Here is a 16674-nt window from a genome sequence, read left to right as displayed (position 1 = left end):
GAGAAACTCCAGACAGCAGAGTCTGGTAAATGACATTTTTCATTTATTTTAATTTCCCCCTGCAAGGTGCACCTGAGGCGAAACATGTGACAAAGAATACACTGCATTAGTCCTCTTTTGAAGTTCAGCCTGATATGAAGAGGTTTGTCCTTCAGTGTGCAAACGCCTTTTTAGAGTGCTTGTGCTTCCCTCTTCAATGTCAATGATGTGCATTTGATTTGAACAAGGATGTAAAGGAAAGAGATGCAGCCTGCCAAAGTGCTCCTCTGGATAATCCTCACTTATACTCAACAGTGTACTTATTAGCTGCAGGCGCTCTTGGAGAAAAGCCACTAGTCCCCTAAAGGACTGTTCACCATGTGGATATATTCAAATGGATGCCAAGAGCTAGATTAACCCATTTAGTGCTACTGTATAGTATATTTAAAGCACATATGTGTGGCATTACAAAGATTTTCTATTCAGATTTTACAGAATATCCAGTTATTTCAGTGTTGTTTCTCCTTCTCAAGCACCAGAAATCTACTCTGAGCCGAGGACTTTTCAGCCGAACTCTCCTCAGTTCATCTTCTGAAAGTGAATCTGCATGTCGTGAGTGTGTGTGTGTGTGTGTGTGTGTGTGTGTGTGCGTGCACTTCCAGCGTGTTAAAGGAAGGTGACAGCACTTGGAGGTGACAGGTGGTCTTAAGGCTCTATTGTCCCTTTGCAATTGTTGTGCCACTTGTGGCTGCCAGTCGTACATGTGAAGTGCTGCCATGACTCCCCATACATGCCCTCCTGCTCTTTTTCCACTGCTGCTGACAATAGACGCGATGAAAGATCTTCAAAAAATAAGTACATTAGCGCAATTTTGGAGCAGCAGCCGAGTCACGTAATGATTTGCTGGCGCGAAAGGTGTGAAAGGAATCACACTTGAAACCATTGGCTCAACTTGACTTTGGTAAAAGTTGTTTTTTCTCTGAGGTTTGTGCATGTCTTTAGGTAGCCTCCCCAGGACGTTTTCAGCATCAAACACTTTATTTCCTGCATCATGGTGATTTTTTTAAAAAATATGCCAATATGTGTCCTTCAGGCTTGTATTTAAATTTATAGTGGAAATGTCTTTATTTGTGTAGAAGAAAATATTCAATTCAGACACCATGACTAAAAATTATAGCAGCTTGTTTATTTGATGTTTTTATTGAGGGGACGAATGCACATGTTCTGAATATTTTGTAAATTTAAAAAAAGCTCAATATCAATATAAATTTCTTTACATACAATGCTGTGCCAAAGTATTTTTATGTAGATTTTCAATAATTCTTCAAGAAACCGTAATTTTAAGAGTGCATTTTGTGATTTGTGGATAATCTCTGTGTAATATTCAATAAATATAAATATCAGTTTGCTGATCTGTAACATTTCAGCGTGACAAATATGCAAAAATAGAAGATTTCTGGCACTGTATATGAGAATCCACTATTTACTAGAATCTATGCAATATCATTAGTTTTTTATATATAAATATTTGCAATATCGTTATTTTCCACATCCAGAGGGATCAGTGCGATGTATATATATATATATATATATATATATATATATATATATATATATATATATATATATATATATATATATATATATATAAAAATAAAAAAAAAATTTTTGTTTTATTTCATTTATTTTTTTCTATGTTTGGGTCCTACAGGGTTAACAAGGTTTCCAGCTGGTAGCTTTTAAATGCACGGGCTCCTGCATGTACCTTTACACGGCAAACATGCTGCTTCTACATTTTGTCAGCTGCTAATGTGCATGTTATCACCAGGACCGGCTAACTGGCTCAATGGCTGAAAAAGATGCAGGAAGCCGCTAAAATCAGAGGAGCTTTTGACCAAACAGGCTGTCGGCTGCTGCGCGTGTGACTGGCTGTTATTTTTCAAACTGACAGCTACGTGGACAGAGGTCACTGCTAAGTACTGGAGAGGGATGTGCTGAAAATATTCACAGTGACTGCTGTGCTCAACCTGAGTCACAGCTGGGAAACTGATGTCCACCCCTGATGGTCATATTTTCTGACTTTTATAAATAATAAATTGTACTTTTATCCCTCTGATCCGGCTACTTGGTGAAGTCCTTCGTCACATTGCATTAGATTCCTACTTGATCGTATCATGCATTGTTGTTAATTTAACTTCCACATTCCCGGTCAGAAGTTTGTTGTCCATGTCAGTGCACCCTGAAACTAACAATGCCTCTAGAACTGAAATACCTATTTGATTAGTAGATTACTTGATCAATTTGCACAATAATACACAATAATCTTTCATGCAAAAATGCCAAAGATTCCCTCACCATCTTCTTCACTAGGTTGTGTCTAATAAATTATTTTGGTTTTTGACATTTAAAAAATGTTAATATCATATTTGTCAGTATTTGCAGCAAAACATTTCTTAGTTTTCAGCCAGTCTTTGGTGGATTTACTGGTATGTTTTGGGTCATTGTCCTGTTACAGGGTCCAGTTCCACTTCAGCTTTAATTTTTTTACAGATGGTCTCACATTTTCCTCAAGCACCCTCTGATACATGGCAGAATTCATGGTGGATTCTATGATGGTAAGCTGGCCAAGTCCTGCTGCAGCAGAGCATCCTCAAACCATGACACTTCCACATCCATGCTTCACGGTTGGAAGGAGTTTTTTTTTTTCCTGCACTAATATTTTCAGAATACACTACAAATCTCACACTAAGTATCAATGCAACAAACTAAATTAAGCATTCACACCAATATTTTTGAATTGGCTCTTTATTTAGGTTGGAATATTGACAGTAAACATTCAAAATCAGGTTCCAGAGCTGGAGGCTAAATTTTGACTTTTGATTTTTGTTGTTGCCTCACAGTAACAAGGGTTCAGACTTGAACATACATTTTTGTGGTATGTTCTGTGTAGGTGCTCCCACTTCCTTCACAGAAATAACTATTTAATGCTAATTCTAAATAGGCTTCAGCACCTATTGACCATCTAAAGAATAAAGCAGGTTCAACTGATGGATAGAAAGTCAGATCATGGTGTATCAGGGACAAAATGTGTTCCATCCTTATAAATATTATCTAATTCCCTTCTTGTTGCCTTGATAATATTGTGAATGTTAGTGAAATTAAATGGATTAAGAAAGTGCTGTTTAGGTTGGCAGAAAGCACTGATTCTGAACCACCAGAAGGCATTCTTTAAAAATCTAATTAACTATCTTATTGTCAGAACTGTAATAAATCTGGTGTTTAGACGACACTTGTCAGTTTAAGAATTAATTCCCACACGTCACTGTTGAGGCCATCTCAGGGAAAAATATGAGTCAGTGCAGAAATTAAAGGCTTCTGGGTTCCCTGATGCACTTCTGATGGGAGAGTATGGATTTTTATTCATGTTGGTTCATCTCCAGTATTACCAGGAGATAGCGATTAGTCTGTCACTCTCAGCGATATAATTCTTGGAGGAGTGTCAGAAGACGAATCTGCCAAACCATCCAATATAATCCTGTTGTTTGTTTTTTTTCTCCCCCCACTAATGGAAGAACTTGGATGGAGGCGACAGCGTAAATCAAAGTGTCCAGATTTAAACTTCAGAAAATATTAATGTCAGCGTGCTTCACATATAACAGAGAAAGTCAAAGAAACGAACAACTGAATATCTGTGAGGCTTTATCTATCATCTGCACTGCTTCATCATAGCTATTGCAATTCACTTTGTGTAGAATCTGCATGTTCTTATGCAAAGATTTGAAAGGCAAATAAGATATCATTTTAAAGTTTGTTACCTAGCACTGCATTTTCACCTTAATCAGTAAAGGCTAAACTTTTGTCCAAGGTTTCAAATAATTAAGGTTAACCAATAGTTTGCTGTCTTATTCTTAGATCTGTGGTTTTGTGTGTTGTACTGTCATATCAAAGCTATTATCAGTTGTGCCAGCCGGGTTTAAGTGTATGATACCTCAATCATTTTAAAACTAATTGCATTATTTGACGAAAAGGTCATAATGCTTGTGTTTTGATCCAAAATTTTAATAGAGAAATTTAAATTCAATTCAGGCTTACATGTATCTATTTACAGCCTCAACACGCAACATAAGTTATCTCAAGGCACTTCACTTAGTAAGGTGAAGACCTCAGAATATTACATTATCAAGAGAACGCCATCATATCCGTAGTTTTCTCTTTGAGCAGCTCTTTGGTGACAGTGGGAAGATAAACACTCACAAACACATAAAAACCTCCGACAGAACCAGGCTCAAATGCACATCAGAACCTTTTAGCTTTCAGAGAAACTTGCAGGATAAAACTCAAACTACAGAAGAGAGAAGACACAAAGTTATTGACATGCTATTGTGGTAAATAAAGGGATTGAGTGAGAAAAAGAGAATGAGGAGAGGAAAGGTGCTCAGTGCATCACGGGGAATCCACCAGCAGTCTAAACCTACTAAGCATAGCGAAGCAATGGCTCACCTGAACGAGCCCAAAATATAAGCTTTTTAAGTCTAATCCTTAAAGTAAAGATGATGTCTGTATCCCGAACCCAAACTGGGACCCTGATAGCTGAAGGCACTGCCTCACAGTCTGCTCTAAGAAACTCTAGGAACCACAAGTATACCTCCAGTCTGAGAGGTAATTGCTCTATCGGGATAATATGGAACCGTAGCACTTTTCAGGTAAGATGGAGCTTGATCATTGAGAGCTTTGCATGTTAGAAGAAGGATTTAAAATTGTAGATTTTACAGAGAGTCAATGAAAACAAGCAAATATGGGAGAAAAATAATGTGTTGCTAGTTTCTGTCAGTGCTCTTGTTGCACTATTTGACCACTATTTGATTCACCAATGTGCAAGAAATGAGGTGAGAAAGTTTCCTAGGGAGGACACTCAGTCCTCTGATTAATGTGCCCTCCTCAATGTTCAAATAAAATCTATGTCCATGACACTATCTTTCATGGAGACAAGACGAGAGGCCCAGTCGTTGTGTTTGCTGTAAATCTGATTGTCAGACTACATCAGTTCTCTAAGGTGTTGGGTTCAAAAGAATGAACAGGACGACATAAAAATAGACAAAAAAAAGTGTGCTTTGGTGTGATTAAATCAATTGTTGACATCACAAAAACAAAACCAAGCAACCGTTGTTGCAAAATCACCTCTTTCACATGGAGATAGCAAAGTTTGCCTCTGTCCCACTGCCACATATAAAAGTTGTGTAAAGACAAATGCCTGCCAAATCCTGTGAGATTGTCCAATTTTTTTTTTTTTACATGGGACAATACAACAGGGAGATGTGTTATGCGTCATCACAACCAAACAGCACTGTGATAGATGAAGGGATTTTAGCTTGAATACTGATAAATCCATGGTTATGTAGCACATTTCCATCTTTAAAATATCAACCTTATTCTGTACATATCTAGTTAATAGTATTTACAAGCAAGTACATTTTTGACTTCAGTCTCTCTTGGAAAAAAGCTTTTTTTAAGATGTAAAACTTAAGTAATGTTTTTTAGATGCCATAGATTCAGATCTGTATAAAAAGATATTAGAGGAATTTATCTGTTGAAAAATGTGACAAATATATTGTATTTTTTTAAGTTAGACATATGGTGGTCACTTAAAAACTGTAACTTTTATCACCTTAAGAATAACTGTGTTGCACACAAATACTTTTTATGAATTTAAAGACTTTTGTAAAGGCACATAATTTAATAAAATACATTATGTATTCAATCTCTGATGCTGTGATAGACATAAGTTAGGTTTTAAAAAGAGCATACTCATAATTCTTGTAGAGATGAATGATCATATGTTCAAATATGAAAACATACTTTTCTAACATAATAATAAAAATACAACAATAAAGAAATTTCTAATAGGACTGTGAATGTCCACATTTTAAAAAAGCATTTCCAAAATGATTCTGAAAATTAAGTAGAAAAATTGCATTTCTAGTAGGTCTATGAAAATTCTAATGAAAAATAACCTCAGTCTCCCTAGTAGGACTGTGAAAATTCAAGGTGAAAAACAAACAACATTTCCAACATAACTGTATGAAATTAAACTAGAAAAAACACATCTTCAATAGGACAGTAATTTCTAAAACAAACAAACAAACAAAAAAAAAAAAACACGTTTCCAATAGCGCTGTGAAAATTCAAGTAGGAAAAAAAATGCAGAATTTCCAGCTGAACTGTGAAAGTTCAAACCTAAAAAACAATCCAGCCAGACTGTGAAAAACATATTTTTTTAACGGTTCTGAAAACAGACGAAAAAATTTTCTATAAAGTAGAGAGATATTTATATTTTTAGTGCTCCTGTAGAACTCAATCTGAAAGGTGAAAATCCAATTAGCTAGGACAGAATTACTGTTCTCATTTTTTAAAAAACATATTCTACAAGGAAAAGACGCCTATAAAACTCTGTAGGAGACTACAGTTTTAAATGGTGTGTTGAAGCTAAAACAAGTTTCCACATTTAGGAAACAGCCTCTTATTAAGCATAACTTCATTAGTATAATGGACCAAATTTATACATCTGTATTTTTTTTAAATTTTACTTTAATCAACCAGTATATACATTTGCTGTGTGAGAGTCTTCCGTACTGCAGTGTAGTTTTTTATTTATTTTCTAAGTTTTTCTTATTTTTTTCATCCTGCTGGTCACGTTCACGTCTTTTGTACCACGTGACCCACACACCTGTACCTCTGCGGGTTAATTAACCTGCGCACAATTAGCTGCTGCTGCTGCTGCTGCTATCTTTCAAAGTCCTCTGGAGAGCATTAAAACTCAATTTTGCCTGCCAGCGATACGCTAATTGTACTCCAGGACGGGTTTGTGGACGAATACCTGTTTGTTCCTTCGCTACGAGCCAGCTTTTTAAAGCTTGAAGCTACGTGTTTTGCCGGGACAGTGTGAAAGTTTGGGAGCTTTTGAGGATTCGCTTCTCTTCAGCAAGGTAAGACTGTTGTTTTTCTGCCAGCTTGTACTCTGACTTGATGTTCAGTTTGTGTTTGTGTGCCTGGGAATATTAGGTTATGCCATGAGGCTGCTGTTGGCTGGTTTGTTTGGCATCTACTGGTTGCTGCTGTTATTTCTCTGCCTACATGCTGTGTTTCTTTTTTTCTGCTTTGTGGCCTGTGAATGCGGCTGGGCTCATTCCTCTTTGCCATTTTACCTGACATAATAGTGAAATATGAGTGCTCACATTTGAGTATCTTGAGTGTTGAGCACATTTTGCTTCTGGGCTGTTTATCTTGTTTTGAGGGATTTTTTTTCTACATACTCACATCTGTAGTAGAGGGATGTAAGCCAGTTTGTTATTATTTCTGTGTAGTGTTGGCTTCATGGCAAACTTCAAATAGCTGCTGCATCCCTGTATCTATTCATATTTGCCAAGCATTGAATTTGTTTTAATATAAAGGTCTCATAAGGTGAAAATCCATTTTTATTGAGTTTTGTGGTTGTTATAAACTTGGACATTTAAAGTAAAGGCTGTTGAGATATGAAAACGTTTACCTCTGCCATTCCTAAAGTCCCACTGCAACTAGATATTCTCATAGCTTTACAAGCCAGTAAGAAGTTTATTGAACTGCTACATTCCAAGTAAGAAACAAATAGTCATCTGGCTCAAACTCTGCATAATCCTGGTAACTCACTTCCTGCTGCTTACAAAGTGAGCCATTCAGAAAGAGCAGCTGCCTCATAGTCGGCCAGATTTATTTACTTCATAGAGCTGCTTCTGTTAGCTTTAAACTGTCTCAACCACGAGCAAAGCACACCAAATGTTCTGTTGTTGGCTGCAAGAGTGAACACAACGGTCTTTATGCACTCATAGCATCTGAGGAACTGAAGACCTAGTGGATTTGTTTTGTTTTTGACAGAAAAATCCTGAGTGTTAGTGCATTGCTTGGTTAATGTGGCTAACATTTGACCTACAGATCAAAGTCCTGTGGAAATCACAATGCTGAGGAACATTTACAGATGAGGAAAACTTTAACGCTAAGTTGAAACCAATAGACAAGGACTGGTTAAGTTACCATGTTTTCATGTTGCCCGTTGGCCTTCATTGCAACGTGATTTGAGCTGTGTCAGTCCTTTACATCTGTTTGCTTCTCACTGTGCTCACATAAACCACAATTTAGTACAGCTGAATTGTCAATAAAGCCATTTTCTACTGCATTTTCTATTGTCGGACAATGGAACAAGTTCAAATTAGAGACTGAAACGAATCGCATTAAGTCTACTTGCTAACTGATATTCGCTTTAAAACTGTTTCCAAGCTGCACTGATTTTATAACAGCAGCATTGTCTGACAGTCTTACTTGCACATGAGTATAAAACAAGTCTGTCGCATGAATTCTGCTATATTTCCATTTGAATGTAGTTAATTAATTATTTAGTTAAGTTATTTTATCCCTCAAAGATAAAATTAGACATGATAGAAAGTCCTGGTGTTGGGTACATTCACATCTGTGTTCACTGCCTTTTCTCTTTTTCCTCCATGCTGTCAATCACCTACTCAGTGTCTTCTTCCTCAACAGAAATAAAACTTATACAGTCATGGTAAAATTAATCATCTTTGTAGTAGTCTGAGCTGAAACATGGGGACATGTGACACATTTGCTGAAAAGAGTCACAATAATCTTTAAACAAGTCTTTTTTTTAAATTACATCTAAGTTGGTGAGATCTACGTATAAAGTTGATACCATACTGACATAGGACTAATTGCCAACCTTAAACTTTATCTGTGTACTCATGATCATCTTCTACCCATCAATGCTATGACATGTGTTGAATATATTTAAGATAATACTTACTGTGTCTTGCTTATCCATTTAGTTTTGTATCATTCAACAAGGATGATATAGTAATACAAATTTAGATACAGATGGATTTCTAAGTTTCCATTTGTCAGTTTCAGTTCACTAAACAGAAGGCAATGATTGATTCCCCTTTTCTGATGAGTAAAATGGTTCATATCTGGTTCTCTATCTAACTTGGCTTTAAGGAGGATTCCTGTTGTTGCTTCTCTCCAATAACTGCTGTGCTTTGTTTATATTAGACTGGAGGGAACCAGGTCAACTCTGCACATACTCTGTGGTCACATAAATAATCTGTTCTGTTGGAACTGGCTGCTTAAACTACAGTAACCTGCGGGTATCAACAAAACACAAGCTTTACTTAATCAGAGTCCTTTAATGTGTCATGTTTCTGTAACTATCAGTCACCAGATGGGTGTGCGCCCCTTGTCATGAAGGACATAGCCACTCTGCCAAGGTCTCAAGGTAGCAGCTTATACGCAACACTGCCTTCAAAATATTCTTAGCTGAACATACAGAAAGAGAGGATAAATACAATGCCACAATGCGAAAAGCAGACGGATTGGTACCTTTCTGAAGAAATGGATGCAGGCTCCAAGAAGGCTTTGCATTATAAAATGCACAAAAACATGACATTTTCTGAGCCCTCCATGGAAAATGGATGGACATTAGCAGTTTAAAAGGAACAAGAGCAAATTCTCATGTGGAAGAGTCATTACTTTGATTGAGAACAGCTGGTATCGTACTCTCCAGTCTCACCTCAGGCTGCCCTTTGTGGAAATGGCGCTCTCCATGGTGCTGAAATTGTGGAAAAGTGGCACGATGTTCGTTCCACAGTTTTGTGCTTAGTGCTGCTCAAACAATGACCCAGGTTCCTTATTAAGAGCTTTATTTTTGAGATGTTTTTGAAATTGTTTTATTCAGAAGAATGACAGGTAACTCCTATCATACAGCCTATTGATTTATTTCAACATAAGAGAGCTTCCTAAAAGGAAGATCCATTGTATTTGTACACTGTGACACCACAATCATGCCCTATTATCAATTAAAATTATTCACTATTGGCACTGTTGTCCAACAGCCTCAATAGCAATCACATGAAATCATTGGCTGTTTTTGCTGTCTCTAGACACGTTCAACTTCATGTAGTTAGTAAATTAGCAAATTAATGTAATAGGAAATGAGTGATCTTACCTTGAGCTCTCATTGCTGAGCAACTGTTTTTAGATCAGGTGTGCCAAATGGACGCAGTAACATTTTTAATGTAGATGTAGCTGTAATGTCGAATGACACTGTCATCAGCTTACTGTACCATGCAGTCTGAATAGGTTATAGCAATCTTATGTAACGCCATTACTGATTTCTTAATTTGAAGATTTGCCATTCTTATTGCTGATACAGATTTTCCGTGAAGCAGTGTTGAAATTATTAATCATTAGCAGTTTTGATAATCATTTAATTCATTTATTATTTTGTGATAATATAAATGATCTGGTTCTGGCTTTTTTTTTGTCTGAGAATTCACTGCTTTTCTCTGTATAATACAGCAATTAGCCACAACAATAGAACCACTTGCCTATAGATATAGGGGTGGCCTGCTGTATTTGGTGGATCCTTTGGGTCCTGTTTGTTGTTGGGAAGGGCCTCTGTGGATCAAGATTTGGATATAAGAAGTCTGGGGGCTAGGCCAATGCCTTGGGCACTTTATTGTGTTCCTCAAGTCTTTTATTGAGCATTTTTGTGGTGTGGCAGGACTCACTGTTCTGCTTGGGGACAGTGCTGACTTTGTGGATTGCTATCAATGTCATTCCCTTCACCTGTCAGTGCTTTTAATGTTGGAGTTGATCGGTGCATTATTTTAAAATTAATATCTTTGGGTGCATCAGACAAAACAAGACATTTGAAGATATCATCTTGGACCTTAGACATCTGCAATGGATTTTTTTGTCCCCCTGACATTTAACACATAAAAAAATAAATATCCACAGGTTCTATGAATGATGTAAAGTTTTACTTTAGTCATAACTTCACTGTATAGTCTTCTGTTTGCTGGCCATTTCAAGAGCTAGTGATGTCACAACATATCCTGTTGTACATATCAAATCCAGGTCAAGACACAGTGATGAGTTTGTCCCCAGCCTGTACATGAAAAGGTCATCACCATCTCTGCTATATTATCTTGGTCTATTTTCTTGATCCAACCAGGAATTTAAAACGTGTTTGGTGTTTTAAAGTTCCATCAAAACCGTAAGTGGAGCTTATGTTTTGGCTTAAGTGTGCAATCATGAAGCAGCATTATTATCTCTTATCTTTGCCCCTGCGCTGCTCTTGAAAAGATGTGAGGGAAAGCATCTCAAATACCCGATGCCATGGCATGTTTACTGTGAAAAGTCAGGCACATCCTGACATTTGGGCACAACAAAAACACAAAGTAATAAAGTGAAATTGCTGCTGCTCTCTTCGTTAATGGAAAAGGTGAAATCCACAGAGTAGTTTTGAGGTGCTGAAACAACGGTGCTGGAGAGGTCAAAGTTGCAGTAATTAGATGTGATCCCACCAGGCAGTGCTGCTATGATTGAACTGTTTTATCAGTATCCGCTTTAATCTATGCCAAGGGTGCACATTCGAATTGAACAGACCTGCAGTGGTTTTATAGTTGTGGGAGGAGGAGGTCTCGAAACACTATCTCTGAGTCCTCAGGGCTTTATGGCAAGAGAACAGTAAACCTGGAGAGCAATAATATTTATCATAGGTTTAATGACAGCTATATGTCTTGAGGCTTCAATCATTTGCTGTGTGTGTTGCGTTCTTTAAACTAAAGCAGTTACTGTAGCGTCAATCACACCTCTGAATGCAATAGTCAAATCCTACGAGGAGGCACAACAGGTTGTACATGTAGTATAGAGTGCTGTGGTGTTTGAGGAGAGTTTATTTCCTTACAGAATTTCCAACTATTAAGAAACTGAGACAAAGAGGAACATTGGCTTAAATGAACCAGTACAAAGATACTGAAAATTAAAGATTAAAAACACTGGTGCTTCATATTTTTCCCCACATTGCAAAACTGTCTCTTCAAAGAATAATACTTTGCGACTCTTTGGCTCCTGAACCTCAAACCTCATTTTTCCAATTGACAGATTTGTTTCAATGTTATTCAAACAGGTGTAAATACAACATTTAGGGACTGTTTTCAGCTGACATTTATTAAACATTTGATACAGCAGTGAGTATTTACAGCAGCAGGATGATGTATGTGGGATTGGCTCATAATAAACTAATGTTTATCTGCAGGCCTATTCACACCTGACATTAACACGTGTGATCTGATCATAAGTTGACAGCTCTAAGTACGTCAATTCCAAGCACGTCAAAAACACCTTGCACTGGAATCCAAATACCGTTCTTAAATTGATCTCACTTTGCTACCGTATTTACAAATAAACTTGCACTTCGTTTGTTTGCAGAGACCAAATATTTTGTTGGTTTTCACTAGTTGAAATGCAGCAATGCACCTCATTTTTCTAGTCTGCCAAAAATTGAAAGAAGACAAAAGAGAACAAATCACCATTTAGTAGTCGGGGGCACTGACCTCTGGATGGATTTTAAGTGATGACATCTAGTCTAGCATACATCTGTTTTGATTTTAGTGTTTGTTTTTCTGTACTTATTTTTCATTTTTATTCGGGCTGCACGATATTGGATATAACTGTCATTTTGTATTCCTATAATATGTGTTGTCATATGAATGAACAGCTCAGTAAATATACCATGGTTATAACTTGTTCAGGCCAGAAGCCTTCATCATATTCACCACATTTTCTGATGTTGTGCAGACTAGACGTCTCTTATCAAGGCCCCCAGCAGCAAATGCTTCTCTCATCCCAGTTGCGATGTTCTCACTTGTAAGATCATCCGTGAAAAAGGCTGTTTGCAAAGAGGGACTTTTCAGTGTCAGTCCTCATTATTAAAGTGGACAGTAAGACTCGTGTGGGGCTCCACTGTCCGGCTGGACCACAAGTCTGTTGTACCTGCATAACATTCCACTTGTGACAGCTCTGGTTCAACTTGTGCCTTGCATTTTTCATACAGCTCTGGGATGGAAACTTGACAAAAAAACATGTGTGTGTGATGCTACAATTTTTCAAGCAACATGATGATGTTTTTAAAACCTTCTTTGGTAACTGCGTTAATTGGTATCCTGTCTTTTGCAAAATTATCCCAGCGGTGATTTCTCCCTGCTGACAAAGGATTCCAAAATAGTTTGTTGCTGTGGACGGCATTCAGAAATGGTTCGGCAGTCATCATACAGAGCTTAGTGGAAGCAATTTAAATGCTCTAACAAATTAGATGTGTTGCCTCTTGTAGTGGCAACAATTGCAAGATACTGCTGACAGAGTACCTGGATTTTGGTCAACATCATCCTTTCTGTAGTTGAAAAATATTTCCATATAACTGATATTGTGTTTCTTTTTGGAACTGTTATTTTTTTCAGTGTTTCTGTCTTGCTCAGTGTTTATTTTACTGTGCATATGTGAAGCCTGCATGTCAACAAACTCTGTCATTAAAAAAATAAATAAAAAAGAATTGTATCCATAAACTCAGAAATCAACCTAAATTATGTTCTATAAGACAGACATTCTTTCTAAATTCATATTGGAGAATGAGAAAAATGTTGGTTTTCTTTTTATATCAAGCAGCTAAAAAAGTTGTGACATGATGCATTTGATTTAATTTGCCTTATTTTTATTTTTATTCTTATTTTAGAATTTTTTTAAAGTAACAAAATCCACCTAGCTGCACCTCTAAAGCTCACTGATGGGACCAGTACTTTACTGTTGTTGCCACTGGCAACTGGTCCTAGCAAAGAAATGGTCAAGCACATAGTCCCTCCTGAAATGGCACAATTTGGTTTTCACCCCGCAGTTTTCGTATCACTTAAACCAATGATGTAAAATGTTAATCAGTGAGTGTCGCATGTACTTCTAGACACATTTCCCTGGTTAGAATCAATCCAATTCCTATACTCTCATTCTTAAAAGTCAGAATGGACAGTTGTCATTTCCATCTCACGCATAGCACGAGGAGAGTGTTTTGGCCTTTTTTGTTCTGTGACATGTCCAATAAATCTTTGGCTCTCTCTCTCGGTCAAGTATTCCATCACTGTGCCAAAACAGGTGGCCATATTCTTGACGATACATGTCCCTGTCCTGTCCACCGAGGAATCTGTCCTCTATAGGCTACGTCCTTGTCCGCCTGTGTCACTCTGCGGCGGCACCGATGTGATCTGACTGACAATAGCAGTCTGTCTGCCATTTGCTATCTCATAATCCTGCTTTACAGGGGTCCCTCCTAGTTGCTAAAAGACAAGATAAACTAGCTTTGGGGAAAAGGAATGATAGGAGCCAGGATGTGCTTTCTGCTGTTGATTGTAGAAACCAGCATGGGTCACTGTTTACATTCTTATTTCAGCGGTTTGGCAAACACTGAACAAATAACCAAATTTGAGAGTTGTCTTCATGATTACTTGTACATGAGGTGCTCTCCTTATTGTGATGTCTTCAGGTTTATGCTGATAATATCTGTATATTGACAGTTGAGTAGTATTTTTTTTTTTTACCAAAACCATATGACCAAATCTGATACTGTCTAGAAAGAAGTGCACCATCAGAGGCTTTAGTTCAGATGCCAACAGGGATCGTAAATTGAAGAATATAACAGACACACTTTGAACATCTTCACTATGTTGTACATTCTGTGAATGTCTTTGATAATTAGGGTACATAATAACTATGTGTTTTAATTTTTTTAATGATTTGCATCCGCAGTAATTGCTAGCAATTCCTGTCTCTTGGCTTTTGTCTTCTGGTGTTTGTGCTACTTGAGGATATGTACACATTCTTTATTTATCGAACCCATGTCCTCTTGCTCTCTACAAAGACAAAATAACGTGAAAAAATAAAGTAAAATAGTGTCAATCGAGGAATCTGCATCAAACCAAGAAAACATATTTGACTTTTTAGCCATTAAATACACTTTTGTAATTTCTTTATGTTCTTTTTGCTGTTACAGATAGTTTGATATTCTTCAAGAAAAAATACTGTTCAAGATAACAATATGCATTTTGCCATCAAAATATAATCACACAATAAAGTCATATCTGTAGCCACATGAGTAAAGAACCATACCTTGTCACATTTCATAAATCACAGCTAAGCTTGATAAAGCTGAGGGGCCTCAGTCACCAGATACTAACATAGACTCAAAATATTACAGACAATATGTTACAAGCTAACAGCAGCAAACTGTAATAGTGTTCACTCATGTATCATATGTACAAAATGTTCTTTTTAGAGGCGATGTGATAAAGCCACAAACCACCATGACAATCAAATCTACAAAACGGATCTATACGTAGTACTGAACATGTAGAAGAGAAGATTGTTGCTTTGTTGTGGCAAATCTGTCGTTGTCCTCTGAAGATACTCTGACAAACTGTTATGGACATTTGAGTCTAAATGTTTCATGAATCTTATGAACTCCCCACATTGTATCTGTGAAATGAGCTAATTGTCCATTTTGTCCACTTTGAGATCAACACTTTACCGTTTTCCTTTTGTCGAATTAAAGCAAGTTTACTGACGGGGCAAAGCAAAGCACAGTTATGCAGAGAATGATCAGCTTGATGCTGCAAACACTGTCGAGCATATTGGCAGTTCTCTCAGTCAAATGTGCAGTGATTGCACACATTCCAAAGTAATGAATATATTCACATCAGATCACAGAGATTATCTCCAAAAAATGAGTGTTCCTAAGTGTGAATCTGATTTTGGAAGTCACCAAATTGCCCCCACGAGGCATGGAAGGCAAATGAGCTGGTATCTCAGCAACAGATTCAGCAAGTCTGTTTTCTATGCAGCAACAGCCAACATGTAATCCTCAGATATAATCCACTGTTCTATGATTTTGTTTCTTGCATCATGCTGTGTTGCTCTTTTCCACTTAAAGAAAAATGTAGGCGTTGTGTCTTGGCAAAATGTTGAAATTAAAATTAGTTCAGTCACTTCTTGAGATTAGAGTGTTGATCCGTAGTCCTCGGATCCTACAAAATCTGCAACGCTTCAAGCTGTAACACTGTTGATATTAAAGCAAAGGCGAGCGCGAGGAGCAGAGTTGAGGGGTGTAAGCAGGTGCGTTCAGCTGGTGAGCTTCTAGGAATGGCATTCGAGCCACCGGACTCGTCCAGTTGATGGTTCTGGGGGAAAAGACCAAAGTGTTAGAGCTGCATCGAGTAGAAAGTTAATGTAACATCTCAGAAGGATAACAGGATATGTGCACCCAGTATGACTACAGTCATAGCAATTGTGGTCACATTTGGTTTATATCACACTCGGGGTGAGAACTATGGAGCCAAATACAAGCCCAATACTTTGGCTGTATCAATAGTATGCTAATGGTTCTGAAGAAAAATTGCTGATATTAGAAAGTTAGCATGTGCCAGAGTTGATGCATCAGCACCAATGTTCACAGGACACATTGGAACATTGAATATTGTGTCTGCAGATCAGTCTGAGCTACTTTGTTTGCTTACAGAGCTAGGACTGTGTACAAACACCAGATATTTCTTTTTCAGAGCATGCACAGAGTGGTTAGCTAGAAAATGATGAAGAAAAAAAATCCCTGAATTTGACCAGAATAGTTGGATTATAGTTGCTGATTTTGTTTTTATGTTTGTGCTCAAAAACCCATAGAAACACCACAATAATGTTTTCACACTTGGTTTAGGTAGATAAAAGATTAAAATTTATAAACATAATATGCTGAAATTCAGTGAAAGCAAAGTGGAGGAT

At 37.3% G+C, this 16674-nt stretch overlaps 1 protein-coding gene across 1 annotated transcript in view; it reads right to left on the bottom strand.

Annotated features, from left to right (window-relative positions):
* Positions 1–14855: 14855 nt before the first annotated feature.
* gfra1b (gdnf family receptor alpha 1b) overlaps positions 14856–16674 on the bottom strand; it is a 28840-nt gene continuing 27021 nt past the window's right edge. The window contains exon 10 of the mRNA XM_023276984.3: positions 14856–16079. Within this exon, the coding sequence (XP_023132752.1) occupies positions 15927–16079 (153 nt within the window). The 3' untranslated portion in view covers positions 14856–15926. The remainder of the gene's footprint in view (positions 16080–16674) is intronic.

This window comes from Amphiprion ocellaris, chromosome 18, assembly GCF_022539595.1.
Source record: "Amphiprion ocellaris isolate individual 3 ecotype Okinawa chromosome 18, ASM2253959v1, whole genome shotgun sequence".
In the NCBI taxonomy this organism is placed as follows: Eukaryota; Metazoa; Chordata; class Actinopteri; family Pomacentridae; genus Amphiprion; species Amphiprion ocellaris.
The sequence above is the reverse complement of the archived record's forward strand: the minus strand, read 5'-3'. Positions and strand labels throughout refer to the sequence as shown.